This window comes from Narcine bancroftii, chromosome 3 (genome assembly GCF_036971445.1).
Source record: "Narcine bancroftii isolate sNarBan1 chromosome 3, sNarBan1.hap1, whole genome shotgun sequence".
Classification (NCBI taxonomy): Eukaryota; Metazoa; Chordata; class Chondrichthyes; order Torpediniformes; family Narcinidae; genus Narcine; species Narcine bancroftii.
In genome coordinates this window covers 285,291,701-285,316,308 of record NC_091471.1, presented here as the reverse complement: position 1 = coordinate 285,316,308, position 24,608 = coordinate 285,291,701, and the positions used below count along the sequence as shown (strand labels likewise).

The following is a 24,608-nucleotide window of genomic DNA, read 5'->3' as shown; positions in this document are numbered from 1 at the left end:
TATCAAGTTTAGTGCTAGTAGGGGGGTGAAGGAGGGAGGGAAGGGAGGGGGGAAAAAGGGGAGAAAATGACACTGTGTATATTCAAGAGGGAAATGTTTGTGTGTATTTTGGTTAGTATGATAGTACTAACTATTCACACTATTTCACACTAGTTCATAACGTGAAAAATAAAAAATTTTTTTAAAAAGTTGAGTGCTAGTTCTGGGTGGTTCAGGTGCTTCAAACAAGGCTTTTCACTGCATAATGTGAAAGTGAGTGGTGAGTCTCTGGGTGCTGATGTGAAGGCAGTGGAAGAATTTGTTGAAACCTTAGATAAACTAATTGTACAGGGAGGTTATTTGCCCCAGAAAATTTTTAATATGGATGAAACCTCCTTGTTCTGGAAGCAAATGCCTGAAAGAACCTTCATCCATAAAGAGGCCGAGTCAATGCCAGGCTTTAAGGCATTTAAGGACAGAGTGACAGTGCTGTTAGGAGGCAATGTTGCTGGCTACAAGTTAAAGCTATTTCTTATTTGGCATAGTGAAAATCCAGGGCTTTCAAGAATATTAACAAGCACACTTTACCAGTTTATTACAGGAACAATAAAAAGTCCTGGATGACAAATGCTGTTTCAGGATCGGGAGACAAACTTTCCACCGACATATACTACCAATCCTCTAACTCCCACAACTACCCAGATTTTATCCCCTTCTCTCAATTTCTCCATCTCCACCGTATCTGTTCCCAAGATGAGATCTTCCACAGATGTGGCTTCCCCTCCACCACAGTCAACTCAGTCCTCACCTGCATCTCCTTCATTTCCCATTCATCTGTCCTGGTCCTCTCTACCCCAGACGCAACAAACATAGAATCCTCCTCATCCTCACCTGCCACCCCACCAGCCTCCACATTCAACACATAATCTGCTGGAATTTCTGGCACTTTCTACAGGATCCCATCACCAATATTCAAGGCCTACTACCGGAGGACGACCTATTGCTACAACTGATGATGCTGGCAACATGCTGATGAAGTTCTGGAACGCATACAATGTTTTCCACTGCATAAAGAACCTTTATGGCTGGGGTGAATGGCATATGGAAAAAAATACTAAAGCGGTATGTGCATGGATTTGAAAGAGGAGATTTCAAGGATTAATAAAGTTGTTGTTGACAAGGTCAACAACAACCTGAACCTAGATATAGATGATGACGACACTGAAGAACTCCTCGAGGTGGCTCCTGAGGAACTAACAAATGAAGAGTTGCTGGAGCGAGAGGAAGAGCGAATAGCTAAAGATGAGGCAAGAGAAAATGAAACTGCAGAAGGACAGGTGCAGAAGAGCCAAATTCTTTGTAGACTTTGCTGAAGAGATGGACCCAAACACTGATGGAGAGGAATGCTCGTGCAATGTTTGCTGCATATAAAGAAATTTATGAAGAAAAGGCAAACAACTCTGGACATATTCCTGAAGAAGCCGACACCTCCCCAAGAAGAGCCTTCGCCAGGTCCTTCAGGCATGTCAGAGGGACAGTTCATCAGTGGAGGTTACTCGACCTAGATCTCTTCCAGTGGGACACTGAGGAAGTGGAGAACCATGCTGTGGGTGACCCTGATCCTCTTTGTTAAATTGTGTGTGATAAAGGTCAAGAAAGTGTTTACATAAAAGTTTAAAAACTAAAATAAAATTAATTTAGCACGTTCAGTCTCCCATATAGCTTTGCTAAATATAGAATATGGTGTTCGCACATCACATAATGCCCAATTTCACGGAATGTATTGTGGACATTAAGAGGCGCATACCTGTATTTGTATTTACATTAGGAAGCATTCTGGAAGGGGAGAGTGATCAGCCAGATGTCATGGTCCATGTGGGGACCAATGGCAATAGATAGGAGTAGTGATGAGATCCTGAAGAGGGAGTATAGGAAGTTTATAAAGCAGGACCTCAAGGGTGGTGACCTCAGAGTTGTTGCCTGTGCCACATGCCAGAGAGGGTAGGAATAGGAAGTTATGGCAGATAAATGTGTGGCTGAAAAGTTGGTGCGGGGGAAGAGGTTCAGATTTATGAATCATTGAGATCTCTTTTGGGGAAGGTCTGACCTGTACAAAAAGAACAGACTGCATCTGAACTGGAAAGGGACCAATATCCTGGTGAGCAGGTTTGCAAGAGTTGTTGGGGAGGGTTTAAACTAGTTTGGCAGGGGGCCTGGGAACCAGAATGTGGGTGCAGAGAATAGGGCAGAAGGTCAAAAGCACGATGTTATGTGTTCTGTGTGGAAGAACAGGGATAAAAATAGCCAGTTAGAGGGGTTGAAATATATTTATTTCAATGCTAGGGCATGGATCAGTAGGTGGAACTATGATGTTGTGGCTGTTAGAGACTTGGCTGGTGGAAGGTTAGGATTGGCTGATGTGGGTACCAGGGTTTGGGTGTTTTAAAAGGAATAGGGAGGTAGAAGACAGTAGCATTACTAGTCAGGGAGAGTATCACAGCTATAGAAAGGAAGGTCGCTGCAGAGAGGGTGTCTACTGAGATAGTCTGACACAGTATGTGGACCAGTCGAGGAGAGGAGAGGCCATACTGGATCTAATTCTGAGCAATGATCCTGGTCAGGTGACAGACCTCTCGGTGGGGGAGCATTTTGGTGAGAGTGACCACAACTCCCTAAGATTTAGCATAGCTATGGATCGGGATAATAGCAGACAAAATGAGAAAGTGTTTCATTGGTGAAGGGATGATTATGATGGGATGAGGCAGGAACTAGTGAGACTAAATTAGAAACATATGTTCAAGGGTGAAAGCACAGAATTAATACAGAGGAAGTTTAGAGACAACTTGTGTTGGGTTCAGGTTAGGTTTGTCCCACTGGGACAGGGTAAAAAGATGGTAGGAAAGGGGGACCATGGTTGACAAAGCAGGTAAGGCAGCTAATCAAGAGGAAGAAGGAAGCATACATTGGATATAGGAAGTAGGAAACAGAAAGGGCTTGTGAGAATTATATGGTAGCCAGGAAAGAACTTAAGAAAAGAATTAGAAGGAGTCACGTGATGAAGTAGTGGCTGGTCGAGTGGAACCAGTGCTCTCCAGAGTAAAGAAAAAAAAGTTTCAAAAAACAGAGCTCGATAAACATAAAATACAGGAAGAGAAAGATAAAGTTACAGAGAAGAGACAGAAGATGGCATCCAAAAGAGAAAAATTAAGAACAGAGAAAAGGGAAGAAGGAAAATCACTGGAGAAGAAAGAAGGCCTAACCTGCACGTCAGAGCAGAGAACCACTGTGGAGAGGAGCGGCCAATCTCCGATGTTGGTGAGTCCCCAGAGGAGCAGCAGTGTCCTCCCAACCAGCAGACTTAAAAAAATGGCTCTCAGAGCCAAGAAGAGGTGCGCAGTGCGCAAGTAAAAGAAAAGGTTAACGCTGGTGGGAGGGGGACTCAGCTGAGGAATGCCCAGTATCGGGGCGATCGGCTGGGAGAAGCAAACAAGAAAGAAGAAGAGTGATGAGAAAGAGAATGAAGGGCTGGAAGAGGATGAGTGGCAACAGAGCGACCAGCAGGGGGTCGGCCTGCGGCAAGGGGCCCTGCAGCGGGAGGCCCAACAATGGGTCGACCTGCAGCGGGAGGCCCAACAGCAGGAGACACAGCAGCAGGAGACACAAGAAGAATACAGAAACAGCTTTCCAGAGAAGGATGAAGATACACAGATACAGAGAAGAAGATGACACAGACATAGATAGACACAAAAGAAGAGGAGGAAGAAGACCAAGAATTTCAAAAGAAAGAAGAAGGTAAAATAGAAGGACAAAGTTTAGATGAGCCTTTATCGAAGAACAAATGAGGTCATTAAAAGAATGGCTATCATTAGAATTTAGTTCAATCAAAAGAAAAATGAAAAGAGCTGAAGGCAGAATGCAAAGCTTAGAGCTTGTCATGACTGAAATAGGGAAAAGAGTAGAAAATGTGGAGGAATGAGAAGCTGCTGTAGAAATGGAGATAAATTATTTAAGAGAGAAGTTGGAAGAGAGCGAAAAAAAATTAAACACAAGATTTAATGTCACAAAAAATTGGCGTATTGGAAAACTACAGTAGGCGAAACAACATAAAAATTGTGGGCCTAAAAGAAGGCAAAGAAGGGTCAGATATGAAGGAATTTATAAAAGGATGGATCCCGAAGGTGTTGGGAATGACAGATTCACATGAAGAGATAGTAATCGAAAGGGCGCATAGAGCACTAGTACCGAAACTGCCACCAAATCAAAAACCGAGATCCATATTGGTAAAATTTCTAAGATATACGACAGGAGAGAACATACTGCAGCAGGCAAGAAAGAAGGTTAGAGAAGACAATAAGCCGTTGGAATATAAGGGTCAAAAAATATTTTTTTTACCCGGACATAAGCTTCAAACTTTTAAAGAGGAAGGAATTCAACACGGCGAAAACAATCTTATGAAAGAAAGGTTATAACTTTATATTAAGGCATCCAACAGTACTCAAAGTATTTATTCCTGGGGAACGGAATAGACTGTTTTCGGACCCAAAGAAAGCCCAAGAATTTGCTGAACATTTGCAGGACAGGAAAAGAGAGGAGGAGGAGTGACAAGAAAATATACAAAAATATAAAGTAAAGATAATGTATATATAAAGATTTAAAGATGGATAAGAGAAGGGGAAGAAGGGAGAAAGCTTTGTTATATGTATAGGAAAATAGTGTTCTCTGGGGGGGGCTGGGGGTGGGAGAATAATGGTCACTGCGAAATCGGTTAATGCATGCGAGTAAGTTCGCAAACCGAATGGAAAGGGGTGTTGTGGTTGCTGTCAAGGGACAAGGGGCAATCCAAGGAGGGAAGGTTCATTTGGGGTTAAAGGGTTATTGCTTGTGGGGATTGTTGGGGTATTTCATGTCTTAAGTGCGTTGTCATATATTGAGATTAAAAAGGAAAACTTAAAAAACAGTAATGGAAAAAAAGGAGATGGAGGTGAAGAGGCTGAAAAGTAGTGAAAATAAAGATATGATGGCCACGTTGGACTATATGACTATAAACTTTAACGGAATATATAACCAAGTTTAAGTGTATCCCATTGGGCGGGGGGGGAAAAAAATCACATATAATTTAAAAGACAAAGTTACAATGTTTGAAAAAAACCCTGGGAACCATATATGGAACATAACAGAAAGAGCAGGCCTCAGACCACCACCACCTCAAATGATAAGATAAACACAATCAGATGTAATGTGAATAAGTAGATTTTTTGTCTGTATTCCTTTTGTATAAAGATATTGTTTTATTGTATCTTATATGTTCAATATTTACTGTTTTTGGAGGGGGTGGGGAGGAGGGGGAAAATAAAGAGAAAATGTCACTGTGAATATTTAAAGAGATGCATCCCCTGCCATAAACTGTTATATCTGTAAATACATTGGTTGATTTGGTTCATAGTGCAATAAAGGATTACAAAAAAAGAAAGGACTTGGGAGAGCTTGACAAGTGCATGAGAAGGCCTTGGTATGCACGATTAAGGAGAACCCCAAAGTGTTTGATGCATAGGTGAGGAACAGAATGGTGACAAGATTAAAGGTGGGGCGCTAAAGGATAAAGGAGGCATTTGCCTGGAGGCAGAGGAGGTTGGGGAGTTCCCACAAATTAAAAGGGCCTTATTCTACCCGATAACCAACTCCTGGCCTGGCCCGCTGCCACCTGGTAACCGGTCCCTGGCCCGGCCTGTTGCCACCTGGTAAACCAGTCCCCAGCCTAGTCGCCTACCACCCGGGAACCAGTCCCCGGCCCGGCCCGCTGCCACCTGGTATCCGGTGCCCGGCCCGCCCCGCTGTTTTTACCCGAACAGCAGAAAATCTCCGATCATCTCCGTCCACCTCCAACTCACCGCGCGGCGCAGCCGAGCGCCGCAACCGTCATCTACCAATCACAGTGCGCTTGCCTTCAGTTCAGCCAATGGGCGCAGCAGGATGACCGGGTTCCCTCCAGCAGGGTTGGTCGCACGGTCCGAGCTCCAATCAAGCCTCCGGAAGCCGGCCCTCCCGAGTCCCGAGCTTCCGACTCAGGGCGATGAGCCGCTGGGTCCCAAACCTTCCCGATTGGATTCGAGCCCCCAGTGCCAGGACTTGACCCGGCCGCAAGCCTGGAGTTCGCCCACTGCACCATAACTTGGGCTGAATCCTCCCCCTAAGAAACAGCGAGGCCAGGATCTCCCCCCCCCCCCCCCATGTCGTGGTCCCAACCCAGGACACAATATCACCCCCCAATCAATCTGCACCGCCCCACACCCACTCTCAGAACTGCGCTAATTCCCCGCAAACTGCAAATGCTCCTTCTTAAATTCCTTGACGATTACTGATACATTGTGCAATTATTCATTTTGAACAATAAATATCTTAGTTATTTCTAACAATAATCCAACCAAATACTGCTCCAACTCCATCCATAAATTTACAGATGACACCACTCTTGTAGGACAAGATCTCAAATAACGACGAGACTGAGTACAGGAAAGAGGTTGAGAATCTAGTGCCAAGTTGTCAGGTCAACAACCTCTTTCTCAATGTCAGGAAAGGGAAGGAACTGGTCAATGACTTCAGTAAGATGTGAGGAACTCCTTTGTTGGTATTGTTAGAAACAGAAGTACCTTTAAAGAAATTGCTCGAGACAAAAATTGAGAACAAAGAATATTTATTACGACAAAAATGCAATGTTGGGTGCTTCCCCTTACCCTGGGAATACACGCATACACTGGGGCTCACCCAACTTTTATACAGTCAATTTCAGTATCAGAATACCCTCCCCCTTACATTCTTCTGCCCCCTGGATGGGTTTGGCAAGGGCAATCCTTCCTGCCTACGTGCAGTTTCAGTGGTCTTGGAGGACCAGGGGGTATCCTGTCGGTGTCTTCTCATGTCATTATTTTCATTATCATGTCATTATTCACAACCTTGCCCTTGTCCCCATTCACACCTTTCCAACTCTCAGAGTTACAGTCCCTTCATATGCAGAGTTCGCTAATCCTGTCTAGGGTTTACTAGTTAAATATGCATAACTTGATAAATCTGTGTATGGCTTACTAATTATATATGTAGAACTTGCTAATACTGTCTAAGGTTTTCTAATTTTTTTTTAAAATTTTTATTTTTCACACCATAAATCACATTAGCCATGATATACACTTTTTCTTTTTCACACATATACAGTGACTTTTTCTCCCCCCCCACCTCCCTCCTCCCAAGCCACCCCCCCACCCCCCCCCCACTCTCATCCATTTTAGGTATACAATCTAGGTTGCATTAAACCAGTCAGACAATGTTGTCATTCAACAAAAATACACCAGAAATTCTACTGAGTCCATTCTTTTCTTTCCTTCTCCTTCCATCAACTTAGGTAATGTTTGTCCCCGGTAGGTTTTCGCTATTGTATTTAATGTAAGGCTCCCATATTTGTTCGAATATTTCAATATTATTTCTTAAACTATATGTTATTTTTTCTAATGGAATACATTTATTAATTTCTATATACCATTGTTGTATTTTCAAATTATCTTCCAATTTCCAGGTTGACATAATACATTTTTTTGCTACGGCTAGGGCTATCTTAACAAATCTTTTTTGTGCATCCTCCAAATCAATTCCAAATTCTTTGTTTTTTATGTTACTTAGGAGAAAGATCTCTGGATTCTTTGGTATATTGTTTTCTGTTATTTTATTTAATATCTGATTGAGATCTTCCCAAAATTTTTCTACTCTCTCACATGTCCAGATTGCATGAATTGTTGTTCCCATTTCTTTTTTACATCGAAAACATCTATCAGATACTGTTGGGTCCCATTTATTTAACTTTTGAGGTGTAATGTATAGTCTGTGTAACCAATTATATTGTATCATACGTAGCCTCGTATTTATTGTATTTCTCATCGTTCCAGAACATAATTTCTCCCATGTTTCCTTTTTTATCTTTATATTTAAATCTTGTTCCCATTTTTGTTTAGTTTTACTATTTGTTTCCTCATTCTCCTTTTCTTGCAGTTTAATATACATATTTGTTATAAATCTTTTGATTAACATTGTATCTGTAATCACATATTCAAGGTTACTTCCCTCTGGTAAACTCAAATTGCTTCCTAATTTATCCTTCAAGTAGGATCTCAGTTGGTAATATGCCAGCGCTGTATCTCCAGTTATATTGTACTTATCTCTCATTTGTTCAAAGGATAAGAATCTACTTCCTGAAAAACAATTTTCTATTCTTTTAATCCTTTTTTTCCCCATTCTCTAAAGAAAAGGTTATCTATTGTAAAAGGGAGTAGCTTATTTTGGGTCAATATTAGTTTTGGTAATTGATAATTTGTTTTATTTCTTTCTACATGAATCTTCCAAATATTGAGGAGATGATGTAATACTGGAGAAGTTCTATGTTGTACCAATTTTTCATCCCATTTATATAATATGTATTCAGGTATCTTTTCCCCTATTTTATCTAATTCTAATCTCGTCCAGTCTGGTTTTTCCCTTGTTTGATAAAAGTCTGATAGGTATCTTAGTTTTGTGGCTCTATAATAATTTTTAAAGTTTGGCAATTGTAAGCCTCCTTGTTTATACCATTCTGTTAATTTATCTAGTGCTATCCTCGGTTTCCCCCCTCTCCATAAAAATTTCCTTATTATTTTCTTTAACTCTTTGAAGAATTTTTCTGTCAGTTGTATTGGCAATGCCTGAAATAAGTATAATATCCTTGGAAAAATGTTCATTTTAATACAGTTTATCCTTCCTATCAGTGTTAGTGGTAGATCTTTCCAATGCTCTAAATCGTCCTGTAATTTTTTCATTAGTGGATTATAATTGAGTTTATATAATTGGCCTAGATTTTTGTTTATTTGTACACCTAGGTATCTTATTGCCTGCATTTGCCATCTGAATGGAGATTCCTTCTTAAATTTTGAGAAATCCGCATTATTCATAGGCATTGCTTCACTTTTATTTACGTTTATCTTGTAGCCCGACACTTCTCCATATTCCTTCAATTTCTTATATAATTCTTTTATTGATAGTTCTGGTTCTGTTAAGTACACTATAACATCATCCGCAAATAGACTGATTTTATATTCCCTGTCTTTTATTTTTATTCCTTTTATATTATTATCTATTCTTATCAATTCTGCTAGTGGTTCTATAGCTAGCGCAAACAATAAAGGTGATAGTGGGCATCCCTGCCGCGTTGACCTGCTTAAGTTAAATTGCTTTGATACATGTCCATTTACTGTCACTTTCGCTAACGGTCCCTTATATAATGCTTTAATCCAATTAATATACTTCTCCGGTAAACTGAATTTTTGCAATACTTTGAACAAATAATTCCATTCTACTCTGTCGAAGGCCTTCTCTGCGTCTAAAGCAACTGCTACTGCAGGTGCTTTATTTCCTTCTACTGCATGAATTAAGTTAATAAATTTACAAATATTGTCTGTTGTGCGTCTTTTTTTGATAAATCCAGTTTGGTCTAAATTTACCATTTTCGGTACCTGTTCTGCTAATCTGTTTGCTAATAGTTTAGCTATTATCTTATAATCTCTGTTTAGCAAAGATATTGGTCTATATGACGCTGGTGAGAGTGGATCTTTCCCTTGTTTTAGTATTACTGTAATTATTGCTGTTTTACATGAATCTGGTAAGCTTTGTGTTTCATCAATCTGGTTGATTACATCCAGGAGGGGCGGAATTAATAAGTCTTTAAATGTTTTGTAGAATTCTATTGGAAATCCATCCTCTCCTGGTGTCTTATTATTTGGTAATTTTTTTATTATCTCTTGTATTTCTACTGTTCCAAATGGTTCTGTTAATTTATTTTGTTCCTCTATTTGTAGTTTTGGTAGTTCAATTTTAGTCAAAAATTCATCTATTTTCACTTCTTTCCCTTCGTTTTCAGTTTGGTATAATTGTTCATAGAATTCTCTAAAGTTTTCCTTAATTTCTTTTGGATTATATGTAATTTGTTTGTCTTTTTTCCTTGATGCCAATACCATTTTCTTAGCTTGTTCTGTCTTAAGCTGCCATGCTAGGATTTTGTGCGTTTTTTCACCTAGTTCATAATATTTCTGTTTTGTCTTCATTATATTCTTCTCTACCTTATATGTTTGTAATGTTTCATATTTTATTTTTTTATCCGCCAATTCTCTTCTTTTAGTTGTACCTTCCTTCATTGCTAATTTTTTTTCTATGTTTACTATTTCCCTTTCCAACTGCTCTGTTTCCTGATTATAGTCCTTCTTCATCTTGGTTACATAACTTATTATTTGCCCTCTTATGAATGCTTTCATTGCATCCCATAGTATAAACTTATCTTCCACTGATTCCGTATTTACTTCAAAATACATTTTTAATTGTTTTTCAATAAATTCTCTAAAATCCTGTCTTTTAAGTAGCATGGGGTTTAATCTCCATCTATACATTCTTGGAGGGATGTCCTCTAGCTTTACTGTCAATATTAAAGGTGAATGGTCCGATAGTATTCTCGCTTTATATTCTGTTTTTCTTACTCTATCCTGCATACTAGCTGATAACAAAAATAGGTCTATTCTTGAGTATGATTTATGTCTAGCCGAGTAGTATGAGTATTCCTTTTCTTTTGGGTTTTGTTTCCTCCATATATCCAAAAGTTTCATTTCTTGCATTGATTTAATTATAAATTTGGTTACTTTGTTCTTTCTGTTAATTTTTTTCCCCGTTTTATCCATATTTGAATCCAAATTCAGGTTGAAATCCCCTCCTATTAGTATGTTCCCTTGCGTATTAGCTACCTTCAAAAAGATATCTTGCATAAACTTTTGATCTTCTTCGTTAGGTGAATATACATTAAGTAGATTCCAAAACTCCGAATATATCTGACATTTTATCATAACATATCTCCCTGCTGGATCTATTATTTCCTCTTCTATTTTAAATGGCACATTTTTACTAATTAATATAGCCACTCCTCTTGCTTTTGAATTATACGATGCTGCTGTTACATGTCCTACCCAATCTCTCTTTAATTTCTTGTGCCCCAATTCAGTTAAGTGTGTTTCTTGGACAAATGCTATATCAATTTTTTCCTTTTTCAGTAAATTTAGTAGTTTCTTCCTTTTAATTTGGTTATGTATTCCATTAATATTTAAAGTCATATAGTTCAGCGTAGCCATTTTATACTTTGTTTATCTTCTCTTTCCGTTTTTCCATCATTACCTTTCCTCCTTTTCCATTTCTGTTTTCTTATTTTCAACTCTTTATAAGACAATATTCCTACAACATCAAACATTTTCCTTATTCTCCTATTTATATCTTCTTTATCCCCAATCTCCCCTTCCCCTCCTGAGTTGTCCTTTATCCCTTGTCGGACAACCACATCTCCCCTCTCCATTTAGGTTTGCGAATCCACTCGCAAGCGTCAACTGATTTTGCAGTGACCGCTATTCCCCCCCACCCAGCCCCCCCCAGAAAAGATTTCACTTTTCATATGTAACAAAGGTCACTCTTTTAATTCCCTCCTTATTCTCTCTATTCCATTACCTTCCCTTATTAATTCTTGTCTATACTATCTATATTTTCCTCTAAGTACAGATACATTCACGTATGCACATTGTATCTATTCCCTCTTATACCTCTTTACCCACATACATATCAATCGTGATCATTTTTACTCTCATTACCCGTCTTCATCCCTCAGTCTATTTTTGTAATTGTTCTGCAAATTTTCGTGCTTCTTCTGGATCCAAGAATAGTCTGTTTTGTTGTCCTGGAATAAATATTTTCAATACCGCTGGATGCTTTAGTATAAATTTATACCCTTTCTTCCATAAAATTGCCTTTGCTGTATTGAACTCCTTTCTCTTCTTTAGGAGTTCAAAACTTATATCTGGATAAATGAAGATTTTTTGCCCTTTATACTCCAGTGGTTTGTTGCCCTCTCTTACTTTTTCCATTGTCTTCTCCAGTACCTTTTCTCTTGTAGTATATCTTAGGAATTTTACTAAAATAGATCTTGGTTTTTGTTGTGGTTGTGGTTTAGAGGCCAATGCTCTATGTGCCCTTTCTATTTCCATTTCTTGCTGTAGTTCTGGACATCCTAGGGTCTTAGGGATCCAATCTTTTATAAACTCCCGCATATTCTTGCCTTCTTCATCTTCCTTAAGGCCCACTATCTTTATGTTATTTCTTCTGTTATAATTTTCCATTATATCTATTTTTTGAGCTAACAGTTCTTGTGTCTCTATCACTTTTTTATTAGATTCCTCCAATTTCTTTTTTAAGTCTTCTACCTCCATTTCTGCTGCTACTGCCCGCTCTTCCATCTTGTCCATTTTCTTTCCCATTTCTGTTAAGGTCATATCTATTTTATTCATTTTCTCTTCTGTGTTGTTTATTCTTCTTCTTAAATCATTAAATTCCTGTGTTTGCCATTCTTTAAATGACTCCATGTATCCTTTAATAAGAGAAAGTACAACCTTTATCTTGCCTTTCTCTTCTTCTTCTATTTCACTGTACTCTTCCTCTTCCTCTTCTTCCTCTGGGTTGGCCATCTGTTGTTTCTTTGTTGCCCTTTTCTTCTCTTCTTTCTTGTTTCTATTGTCTTCTGTGTTCTCTTCTTGCTGCAGGTGTTCTGCAGCTGTCGTTGCCGGCTGTGGAGATCGACTCCCCAGCTGGTCCCCCCTCCCGTCGCGCATGCGCGGTTGCGCACTTTTACTCGGCTCAGCGAGCCATTTTTGTAGTCCACTATCTACCGACCTGAGGGAGCGGGTTTCTCTCTCCACCGCGGGCCTCTTCGAACAGGTAAGGCCTTCTCCTTCTTCCTCCGTTGTCTTCTCTTCCTCTCTTCTTACCATTGCTTTCGATTTTTCTTTTTTTGTCGCCATCTTCTTTCCATCTTTATACTCACTTTTCTTTAACTTTTATTTCTGTGCCTTTGTGTTTTCCGTTGTTTTTCCCGACTTTTCTGGAGAGGGCTGGAGTTCACCGTTCGGCCACTACTCCATCACGTGACTCCTCAGGTTTTCTAATTATTTATGCAAGCCTTGCTAATTCTATCTGGGGCTTGGAGACCCTTATCTCGTTCAGACTTCTATCATCAATTGTCTGTCCTTATCTCCTTCATTCAGTGAACTTGCTGCTTCTGTCTGAAGGGCTAGGAGATTCTTATCTTACTCAGACAGTGACAGCTTCCTCCCTTCTAATATCCATGTCTCATGTTGTTTGTACTGGCTTCATTCATTTACTTATGTATCAATTTTATTTTCTTCATGTTCATATTGCAATATCAGTTTTTATCATCTCTCACAGTATCAATGGTACTAAGGTAGAAGTGGTGGAAAGTTTGTTTTTGGCCATTGCGGAGATCAGGCCGGCCCAAACGCGGCAGCAGACGCGGACGGAGATTGCAAAAGCAACTCCCAGTACAACGAACCAGCGGGGGTAGAAGCTCGGGCAGCATCAGACCAACAGTTCTAAAATTGCATTGGTCAAGTTGCCCAGCTAACTCAGCAGAAACAGGCTGGGGTAAAAGGGGATTCATATGCTTGGATGTTCCTGTGGTGACATGTAATTACACCACTAGATCACCAGGGGTCATCTAAAGCAGTCCAGAGCTACAGTCTAGCCTTCCAGGTTCATCTTGCAGAGAGACAAGGCCTCTTAGTGTACATATTAGTTTATACTCGCATTGCTGGTGTGGTTATTGTCAGTACAATTTAATAAACTAATATGTTCACTAAGAGGTCTTGTCTGGCGGAAGATCAGCCAATCCTAAAGGGATCTTCTCTACATCAGAGAGACTGGACACAGGCTGGGAGATTGCATTCCTGAGTATCACTCTGTCTGCATCAATGACAGGGATCTCCCAGTGGCCAATCATTTTATTTCTGCGCCCCACTCCTGCGCTGGACCCCATGTCCATGGGGTTATGTAAAGACAAACCAAGGCCACCCATACATTGGAGGAAAACACCTAATATTCCATTTGGGCACACTCCAACCGGATGGCATTAACAATGACCTCTGGTTTCTGCTATCCACTCCCCCCTTCTCCCTGTCTTCCCCATCCCTCTGTCTTCTTTCCTCCAGCTCTCCACTTCTTCCCTCTTCATTCACAGAGTCACCCCCCACTCCCCCTGTTTGCTGTGGTGCCCTCCCTCCCTTATCCACCTATTACCTCCTGCCTGTGGGACTGTGCTCTTCCCCTGCCCCTCTCCTCCACCATTTTGTTTAGGTGCCTGTCTTCATTTTGTCCATACCTTGATGAAGGGCTCAAGCCCGATCTTGTGTATCCTTATCTTTGCTTCATAAAGTACACTGCTGAGTTTCTCCAGCATTGTGTTTTTATTTCAATTAAAGTGTCTGCAAACTTTTGTGTTTTACTAAGATCCTAATGAGTTGGCTTGAGGGACTGGTTGATCTCGCCCTGCTCCTATTTATCATGTTCTTATGCTAACTTTAAGGATGATGAGGCACAGAGTTTTTAATGGGTTTCACAGAGGATGCATTTTCTTAAGTGCAAAAGATTATAGAAAGAAGTTGAAAATGAATAATAAAGGAGTTGGTATTAGATAGAGATATTTATTCTGGTGGAGGTATATTAACAACCTTAAAGATTGTTGTCATGAAGCATTTCTTCAAGCACTTCAGTGGAAATATGGAACTTGCTCTCAAAATGCCAATTAGATTGTGGGGTGGGGCAAATAAAATTTCAATACTAAGATTGATTTTGGTTTTTTTTAGGCAAGGCTATTTATTGCTCAAGCAGTCCCACAGATTTTCTGTGTGTTTAACCATTCTACTTTATAGAAATGGCTGCAAAATTATGAAGGAAATTCTTGTAAGGTACAATATACATTTAAATTTGCAATTATATTCCAGAGGAATAGACAGAATTTTGTTTTAATTGAATTGAAACGTTTACTATCAAGTGTACCAACATTCAGTGAATAACTTTACTTTAGATGCTATCCAATCAAGTCACCCTCTACACGTGAACACAGAGTAGAAGAGAAAATACAGTTAAATGGTGTAAGGCATCTTATTCTCATGAGAGGTCAATTCGAAAACCTGATAAGAGAAAAGAAACTGTCCTTGAATTTGAAGGTCCTTTCTTCATGGTGTGAGAACGTCTAGAAAGCATTCAGCTTCGGATCTGTGAAGAGAATATTTGTGTTCAGGTTGTCAGCCTGGTCGGATCAATATAACACGGTTTACATTTTTTTTTATCCCAAACTGGTCTGAATGTACGCTTGTAATTTTAATTTGGTGTTTGCATGCATTCGTCTGGTTGTAATGAAAGGTATAACGTTACGTTCTTAAAATACTGCACGGGGGTTAAACTCATTGCATTGAAATTAGAACACAATGCTGGAGAAACTCAACAGGTCATTTAGCTTTATATTGTTTTTACTTCAACCACGGTGTCTACTGCAGACTTTCGTGCTTTACTTCATACAGCATTGTTCCATTTGAAAAGCTACGCAGAAAATCTGGGAAAGTGCGGGCGGTTTAAAGTATGGGTATTCCCATTCACTCCAGTTCAAATGTTCGTGCTGCCGCAGTCTGATTAATACGCCAGGACCCGCCCTTGCTTGGTGCAACCCGACTCTTGAGGCCAAGGCTCCTCCAAGGATCCAATGATAGGTTTGTGAGAGCAGTTTCGCTTTGACAAGCCTGGTCTCCCTGCCTTTTTAGGGCTGTGTGTGGGTGCTGTTTATTTTTGTGAAGGCTGCAGAGACAAGTCCCTGATTGGCTTTAATCACACGTTGGCAATGAGATTGTGTGCTGTGTGGTTGACGTCAGGAGGTTATTTGTGATAACCAGGGCCGAGTCGGGGGGATTTAGTTGGGGAAAGACAGATAGGTATAGAGACAGAAGTGAGACATAGGAGACAAGAGAGAGAGAGAGAGGAACCGGAGGCAAGACTCGGAGCCCACTTGGCCAAACCAGTTCTTGGAAGCAGCAACTACCGAGCTCCCTCAGCATGGATGTACTGGCGGTGCTGAATCTGAGCGAGGTCGCTCTTTATTTTTCCAAGATGTCCATGTTTCCACTGTTTGACCTGGCGTATTACATCGTGTCGATCCTCTACTTGAAATACGAGCCAGGTCTGTTCACTGCAGTATCGGGGTGTTGGGGCTGGGGGAACGCGGATATATTTGGGAGACAGCCCGGGTGACCGGGACCATTTCTCCGATTTGCTGTTTCATCCTGTGGGGCGTGTGTTGAACTTGGGCACGGCCAGATTGGGGAAACGATCACTTTAATGCTGGGTTCTAGACATCCGGCCTAATGGAATTGCTACTAGCGACCAGAAGGACGACGGACGGGTGCTAAGACCAGGACCATCGGCGGCTGCTCTCTGTCCGTCCAGACCCTGGACTGCCGCCGTCTTGATTTTCCTTTCGCAATGATTCGGTAATCTTCACCTCCTATTTGCGAGAAATTTGGACGCCGTGTGTGTGGTGATGGCGTGGTGGGTGGGGGACAGTGAGAATCTGCAGATGCTTCCTTATGTATTAAGGAAATGAGAATAAATAGATGTCCAGGAATACCTGCAGCTCTGATGGCGATGTTCATTCCCAGGCGTGTGAATAGCGAGGACGTAAAACTACTACATGGAGGCAGCTCAACTTTCACCAGAAGGCTTCCAATTTGGAATCCAGGATGAAAGTAAATAAACACGAGCAGGTATACAGCTGGATGTTAACATCTGGCATTAAAAGGCATCTCACATCATTGTCACTGGTGCTGTGTGAAGGAGTCACAGTCACACAGCTGGAAACAGGCCCAACTTGCCCAAGTCAACCAAAATATCCACCCACACGAGTCCCACCTGCCTGTGTTTGGCCCAGATCTCTAGAAACATATCCGCTCCATGGATCCGAACATGGTTTTTCTCAATGTTGCAACAGTACCGGCCTCAACTACATCCTCCAGCAGGTCGTTCCATACGCCCACTAGCCTTGGTGTAAGACTCCTGTTAAATCTCTGAGATGCATCAAGGACAGGGTTCCCCTTGTCCTCACCTATCCTCCTACTAGCCTCTGCATCCAATATCCTTCCCTCTCTAATTTCTGCAGGGATAGATCCATCTGAGACTCCCTTGTCCATTCATCTCTTTCCACCAATACCTGCTGGTCTTTCCACGTCCATAGGAGCCAGAGATGTTGCCGACATTTCAGGCCTGACCCCTTCAAGGAATAAGCAGAATGGGCAAAAAAACCCACAGGAAATCTCAGAATACAGACAGTGCTGGCTGGGGAAAGGAGTCCAGACCAACAAATGGTGTGGCCAAAAAAAATGCAACAATTCTGCCCACATCTCTTCCCTCACCACCATGTGGAGCCCCAAACAATGCTTCCAAGAGAAGCAATACTTCACTTGTGAATCTGCAAGGGTCATCTACTGCATCTGGAACTCCAGTTGTGGCCTTCTCTATGTTGGAGAGACTGGATGCAGACAGGGAGATTATTTTGTTGAGCCCCTTAGCTCTATCCTCTACAATAGTGGGGATATTGCATTAGCCAACCATTTTAATTCCACACTCCATTCCCACACCAACATATCTATCCATAGTGTCATGCACTGTCAAACTGGGGCTATCGGCAAAATGGAACAACACCTGATATTCTGAATGGGCACTCTCCCACCAGATGGCATTAACATCGACTTTTCCATTAAACCCCTCCCATGATTCTCTCTCTTTATCTCTCAGTCTCCTTCCTCCAGCTCCCCACTCCCTTCTCTCTCCATTCAGAGCTATCCCTTCCTCATCACCTCAGCTTTATCTCTTCTACCTTCACACCTACATCTGCCTATAACCTCTTACCTGTTAGCTTGTGCGCCTCCCCCTGCCTCTTCCTCCCTTCCCTCCTCTCCTTCCACCTTTTATTCAGGTGGCCCACCTCCTTTTTCCTCATACCAAGACAAGGAGATCAGGCCTGAAACATTGGTTACCCTTTACTTCCTATAGCTGCTGAGAGACCTGCTGAGTTTCTGCAGAATTTTTGTGTTTTCCACTAATGGTGTGCTGACCTTCATTAGTTAGGAGATTGAGTTCAAGAGGTTGCAGGTCTATAAAACACTGGATCAACCACGCTTGGAGTATTGTGTTCAGTTGTGGTCACCTCAGTATTGGAAGGGTGTCACTTTAGAGGGGACACAGAGGAGATTTACCAGGAGGTTGCCTGGTTTGGAGCACGTGTCTTATGAAGCATAGTTGATAGAGGTAAGTATTTTCTCTTTGGAGGAATGAAGGATGAGAGGTGACTTTAAAAGAGATATTATGAGTAGCTTAGATAGGGTAGACAGACAGCAACTTTTTCCAGGGGTGAGAATAGCAAATACCAGAGAACATTTGTTTAAGGTGAGTGGAGAAAAGTTTTGGGGAGGTGTCAGAGGTAAGTTTTTTTTTAAAACAGAGAGTGATGTGTGCCTGGGGATGGTGGTGGATGCAGGTACAATAGGGACATTGTCAACGTAGATAGGTGCATGAATTTAAGAAAATTAGGTTATGGAAGTGAGGTAAAGAAGGATTAGATTGTTGTTGAGAAGGTTCATATAGGTTTGCACTACATCGTGGGATGAAAGACCTGTACTATGCTGCAGTATTTTATGTTCTATGATATGGCTAGAAGAATAATAGCTGTGGGAATGGATTGATAGAGCTGCATGTATTTTCTTTGGAAAATGGAGATCTAATTCAGATGTACAGAATTTTGAGATACCCAGATACAGCAAGGTTAGCAACCTGGAGAAATGCTCAGAGTTTAATTGGTGGAAATATTGTAGAGGAGCTAAGTAAAGATGTTTTCACCTGCCTAGCAATTGTTTAGAACTCACTGCCTGAAAGGTTCCCAGATGAGATGTCTGCTGGTCTGCTTGCAAAACAATCTAATATTTTTGATACATGTGACAATAAACTTGAACTTGAATGGGTATTGCAAACACAGGTAGAATTTATTGTCCATCTCTCACCTCACTAGAATGATGGAATTGCATGACCAGTTGGTTCAAGCATTGGATAATGTCTGGAGATATGAGTTCAGACCCCATCAGTGCATTTTTATCAGTGATCAACAAACTAATGACTTACATTAAAAGCTTAAACAAGAAAGTCTGCACTAAAAAGCTTATCATGTTCACAAATGTACATAGGCAGCAAAATATGTTGGTCTGGCTGATATGTGTCTCCAAGAGGTCAACAAACAATTGGTTGATGGTCCCTTAAACTCACATTCCACTTTAAGTAATCCCTTACTAATCGCAGAGCATTTATGGCATAGGGATTGCTTAAAGTGGAATGTGAGTTTAGGGGGAAGTTTGAAAACCACTGGTCTAGTCCATTGCATCACTGTACATGTACTCCCTGACTTACAACCGTAATTCGGACTGAAGGATCGGTCATATCTTGGAATTGCATACTTAAGTGCCTAATGATATTGAATTCGTGCCCTTAACTCTCGCGCATGCACCAACCAAACTCCAATACGCGAAATGCGCATGCACCAACTGAAGACTTCGCACATGCAGACAGGAATCAAGATAGCTGCACCCAGCTTACGGACCCAACTAACAAGGTAAGTACGCACATTTTAGCTCTTACGTGCCCAGTATCCCAATTTGTCAACATAAGCCACGTAAATTTTATATTTTTGCTTTATATTTTTTAACAAATTTTCGATCGTACGCGCATAAGTCGCATAGGTCACAAGTCGGGGAGTACCTGTATTTGGATGACATCTCATTTCTTAATTTGTTTGTCATCTGGGCCTTGCTGGCAAAAGGCCAACATTTATTGCCCATCCTAAATCACCTTTGAGAACTTGATACCTTCTTCTGGAGAAGGTATTTGATAGTACTGTTGAATAGGGAGTTCCGGGATTTATAGGACATGATAAGGAAAAATAGGCAATATAGTTCCAAGTTAGAATGGTGTGAGATTAAAGGGAAACCCACAGTTGGTTGTCCTCTTTTGTGAGGACAAGTTGCAGCTTTGTGAGCTGTTGTTGGGACAACCTTGGAAGTCACTAACAGTTGGAAGATGATATGGAAAAATGAGAAATCATCATCTATATTAAAAAAAAACAGATTATTTTAAGCAGTTTATTTTTTTAAATGGTGAGATTGCAAGGTGTTGGTGTTCATAAGGGCATGGGTGTTCTTCCCCATGAATCACTTGTATGAAAATGTTCAGCAAGCAGAGGTAAACAAGAAATCTGCAATTGCTGGAAAACTGGAGCAACACACAACATACTGAGGAAAGCAAATCAGTTGCCAGTTTGGGTCGAAAGCCCTTCATCACGAATAGCAAGAAACTGGGCAGAGGCATCTGGTTGTGTGCAGATCTGGTCTTCCTACCTCAGGCAGAATATATTTGCAGTCAAGGACGAACACAAAAGTGATTTCTGAGATGGTGAATTTGTCATGTTAAGCAAACTACATCTGTGTGTTCTTGAGTTTAGCAGAATGAGAATTATCATCATTATATCAGTATTCCTACAGGGTTTGTCAAGGTTAATGTTGGGTTGATGTTTCTCCAGACTGAAGCACCTAGAACCAAGGGTGGTAGTTTCAAAATAAAAGACTGGCCATCAAGGAGAGCAATGAAGAAAGTTCTTCACCTGGAGGAATGCAAATTTTTGGTATACTACTCAAGAGAGCTGTGGGGCTTGGTTGCTGAGTATATTGGGGGTCAGGGTCATAGATCATCAAGACCACTGTGAAGGCATATCAACACCTCTATTTTCTAAGAAGCCTCAGGAGATTTGGAATGTCATCAAGTACTCTATCAATACTCTGTCAGTGCACTGTAGAAATTAGGCTGATTGGTCGCATCAGGGCCTGATTTGGAAATTAGAGTGCTCAGGAACACAAAGCTGCAGAAAGTGGCAAAGCTAGCCAAGTATATCACAGGTACTGACCTCCTGTGCATGGAAGACGTCTATGTGAACATATAAAATTCTGACAGGACTGGACAGAATGGATGCGGAAGGGATGTTTCCGATGGTGGGGGAGTCCAGAACCCGGGGCCATGGTTCGAGGATAATAGGCAAATCATTTAGAATCGAGATGAGGAGGAATTTCTTTACCCAGAGGGTGGTGAATCTGTGGAATTCATTGCCACAGAGAGCAGTAGAGGCAGGTTCATTGAATATACTTAAGAGGGAATTAGGTATATTTCTTCAGTATAAGGGAATTAGGGGTTACGGAGAGAAGGTGAGGACGGGGTACTGAACTTTAAGATCAGCCATGATCTCATTGAATGGTGGAGCAGGCTCGAAGGGCCGAATGACCTACTCCTGCTCCTATCTTCTATGTTTCTATGTAACACTGTCTCAAGAAGGCAGCCAACATGATAATCCCTGTCATACTGGTAACCATCTCTTCTCACTGCTACCTTCAGGCTGAACTCCAGGTCAGGTCTGAATAAATGTTATAATATGAAGTACAGAGAGAAGTGCTGGAGAAACTCAGCAGGTCATGCAGCATCCATGGGAAGTAAAAAGCAGTTGGTTTTAGGCCTAAACCCTTCTCCAGGAGTGTCAAAAATCATACAGATGCATGAATACAGAGGTGGAGGTGGGTGAGTCGTGCAGGTGGGAGGGTGGAAGAGAAATAAGCTGAGGCGATAGGAGGAGAGGGCAAAATCAAATAGCTGAGAGGAAAAGGAAGGGAAGGGAGTGGAAAATGAGAAGAAGGGAGATAGAGGGGTAGAGAAAGAGAGATACCGGGAGAGGGAGGGTTAATGGAAAATAGAGATGGCATCTGGTTGGAGACTGCTGAGGTGGAATAAGAAGTGTTGTTCCTCTAATTTGTGGGTTGCCTCGATTTGGCAGTACATGAGTCTATGGTCAGTTTCTGCTTCTATGTTTAAGTCTGAGAAACTGCAATGTTTCATTTTTTGGAATTTCTAATTTCTGACTGTTGTAAGCCTCAAAGAACCTGTGCAAGGATCTTTTCTCATTTTATACTTAATAATCTTATAAGAACAAAACAATACCAATATATTCTTTCTATTGGCTAAACGTGGCCTAGATATCGGAAACAACATTCTTTTTAAAAACTTCATCCTTTTTGAATTCACTATGTGAATTCTCATCCAAACACACCCTAACCCAAATCTTAATCCAAGTCAAAACCTTTCTTCCCCATTGGCTTCCTGTAGTAGAAACAGCAAAGCTAACATACCTATTAGCTATAGTCCTGGACTGGTCCCACAGAGATTAGAGTTCAAGTACTAGTATGGTAAGTGTGTGAAAATGATTTAAAATTATCTTGATGTGTGGGGTGGCACTTTGAACTTAATGTTACAAAAGTTCAATAAGTCCTATAAGACAGGGACCTACTGGTTTTGGCTATTTTCATTCAGTGATTGTGCTACTTTGTCATCTTGATTCAAAAGTAACTCACCAGCTTCTCCTTCTGTAATAGATCTGCAGCTTTTGGTCCTCAGAGTCAAAGTAGGTATGTGTTCCTTAAAGAATGACATAATAGTGAGTTGGGTGAAGGAGTATCAAGTAATATTTGGGGAGCAGTGGTGTGTAGATGAGGCAGTGGAATGCATCTTGTGATAATTTTAGAATCTCAGTATCTTTTACACATGAACTGCAGGCTCATCATTCTACAAAGGATCAAATTGACAGCAGCTGTTTGAGAGATTAACATTGCTTTGAGTGTGTGGAGAGCCTTTAGAATTGATCTATAATGAATAGTTAACCCTCAGAAAGTAATACCCAATCCAAGTTTAATTTTTCTTAAGAAATTAAATAATAATAAATATAGATAGGAGACAAGGCCAACTTTTTAAAACACATGTTATAATATGGCAATCTTATTTGCCTCATACAAGCCCAATTTGTGTGATTTACTGATCTTAAAAATGAGTTCAACCAGTTTTAGTAATATTGTTTTCCTTAAGGAGCCAGAACTCATAACTGCATTTGTTTGTTCTATGAATACTACCCCATTTGTGCATCTAGACTGGTTTGGCCACAAAGGTTAGGGTCATCAAGCATTCTCTTAGATGTCAGTGTCAGTACCATTCTAAGCGGCTGATTTCTGCGACATTTCAGTTTACTGCTCCCTGTTGGAGGACATCTGACCTCCATACTCAAAATGTGCTGTAAAGAGAGACGTGAACGAGACGCAGTTCATCACACAAGACCTTCCCTCCCCTCCATCCACTCCTTCTACACTTACTGCTGTCTTGTAAAATCAGCCAGCATATTATAAGACTTAACCCGCCCCCACCACGCTCTCTTCTCCCTCCTTCTATCCAGAAGAAGATTCACGAGTGTGAGATCATGCACTATCAGATTCATGGCCAGATTCTTTCCCACCGTGATCAAACTCCTGAATAACCCTCACACGAGTAACATTGGTCCATACCAAATGATCTTTGTACTGTGTCTTACTTACTGCACTATGTATGTGATTTCTAGCTGGACTGCTCACAAAACAAACTTTATCACTACACCTGGGTCAATAAATCTGAATTTCATCTTGTTTTGCTTCAGTCAAGAGGAATTGCAGGCTCTCCAAAGTTGAGACCCCTGAATACTTCTTGACAGAAGCAGCTGGTTGTAGCCTTGGAGGGTCAGGCTGTTGTTAATATTCTTAAGATCACATCTCCTACAGGCATTTCTACTGATTGTTCACCAGCTCAACCAGTGCCTCTAACTGATTTCTTACCACTTTTGGGCAGAATGTGGACAGCCAATAGATCTGCAGCTTCACAGCACCTGAATCCCAAATTCGATCCTGACCTTGGGTGCAGTCTGTGTAGTTTGTACTCTCACCTGTGTGGGTTGCCTCTGGGTGCTCCAGATTTCTTACATGTCAGAAGAGTTATAGATTTGGAGGTTAATTGGTAAATCACTCCCAATAAATGGTAGACTCTGGGACAGATGATGAGAATATTACAAGAATGAAATGGGATTAATGTAGGATTAGTGTAAATGGACAGCACAGAATGGACTGAAGGGCTTGTTTCATGCTGTAGCATCTATAACTGTAAGATGGCTGCAGAAATTAAGACTAAATATCAGCTGAAGCAGCAGCTGCAATTAATCAATAGTGTGCATTGAAACTTGTACAGGGAAACCGAACAATGCTATTGTGTGAATCTTGCAATTCAAAATAACTGGTTGTGGGTCACACAAATACTATTTATGAACATCCCATCAGACTAAGATCTTAATTTGCAAGCTTCAAAGTAAAAACATTGATGGTTTTTTAATTTCCAGTGGAAATTTCTAGTTTAATTCAGTGGAATATTTTAGTGGGCTACATAAGGAGTATTAACAAGCAAAGTTTGACACTGACCCAACGTAGAGCAATCAATGTCCTAAAGTTGTCCAAAGAGATAGGTGTAAGGCAAAGTTTAAAAGCGGAAAGAAAGTTCTGGTTTAAAAGAAAAATTCCAAAACTCAAGACATTTTTAACTGAAGACATTCCTGCTAATAATGATCAATTAGAATAAAGTTGCTCAAGGTTAGGATTGGTGTATTGCAGATAACTTGTGTGATTGTAGAATGCGACAAGGTCACAGGTAGATTTGGAATCCAGAACATTTTACAATCAGTGTTATTTAACCAGAGCTGATTTAGATGAACA

General features: G+C 40.8%; 2 protein-coding genes across 5 annotated transcripts in view; one reads left to right on the top strand and one right to left on the bottom strand.

Moving 5' to 3' along the window:
- Positions 1 to 5,914, bottom strand: part of smim7 (small integral membrane protein 7) — a 37,305-nt gene extending 31,391 nt beyond the window's left edge. The window contains exon 1 of one of the 2 annotated variants that reach the window (XM_069928447.1): positions 5,868 to 5,914. In XM_069928447.1, the coding sequence (XP_069784548.1) occupies positions 5,868 to 5,899 (32 nt within the window). In that variant the 5' untranslated portion in view covers positions 5,900 to 5,914. Of the gene's footprint in view, positions 1 to 5,820 lie in introns of both variants that reach the window. The other variant, XM_069928448.1, reaches the window with a different exon arrangement.
- A 9,892-nt stretch (positions 5,915 to 15,806) lies between these two features.
- tmem38a (transmembrane protein 38A) overlaps positions 15,807 to 24,608 on the top strand; it is a 40,564-nt gene continuing 31,762 nt past the window's right edge. Inside the window, exon 1 of one of the 3 annotated variants that reach the window (XM_069928445.1) lies at positions 15,807 to 16,096. In XM_069928445.1, the coding sequence (XP_069784546.1) occupies positions 15,973 to 16,096 (124 nt within the window). In that variant the 5' untranslated portion in view covers positions 15,807 to 15,972. The remainder of the gene's footprint in view (positions 16,097 to 24,608) is intronic. The other 2 variants (XM_069928446.1, XM_069928444.1) reach the window with 2 other exon arrangements.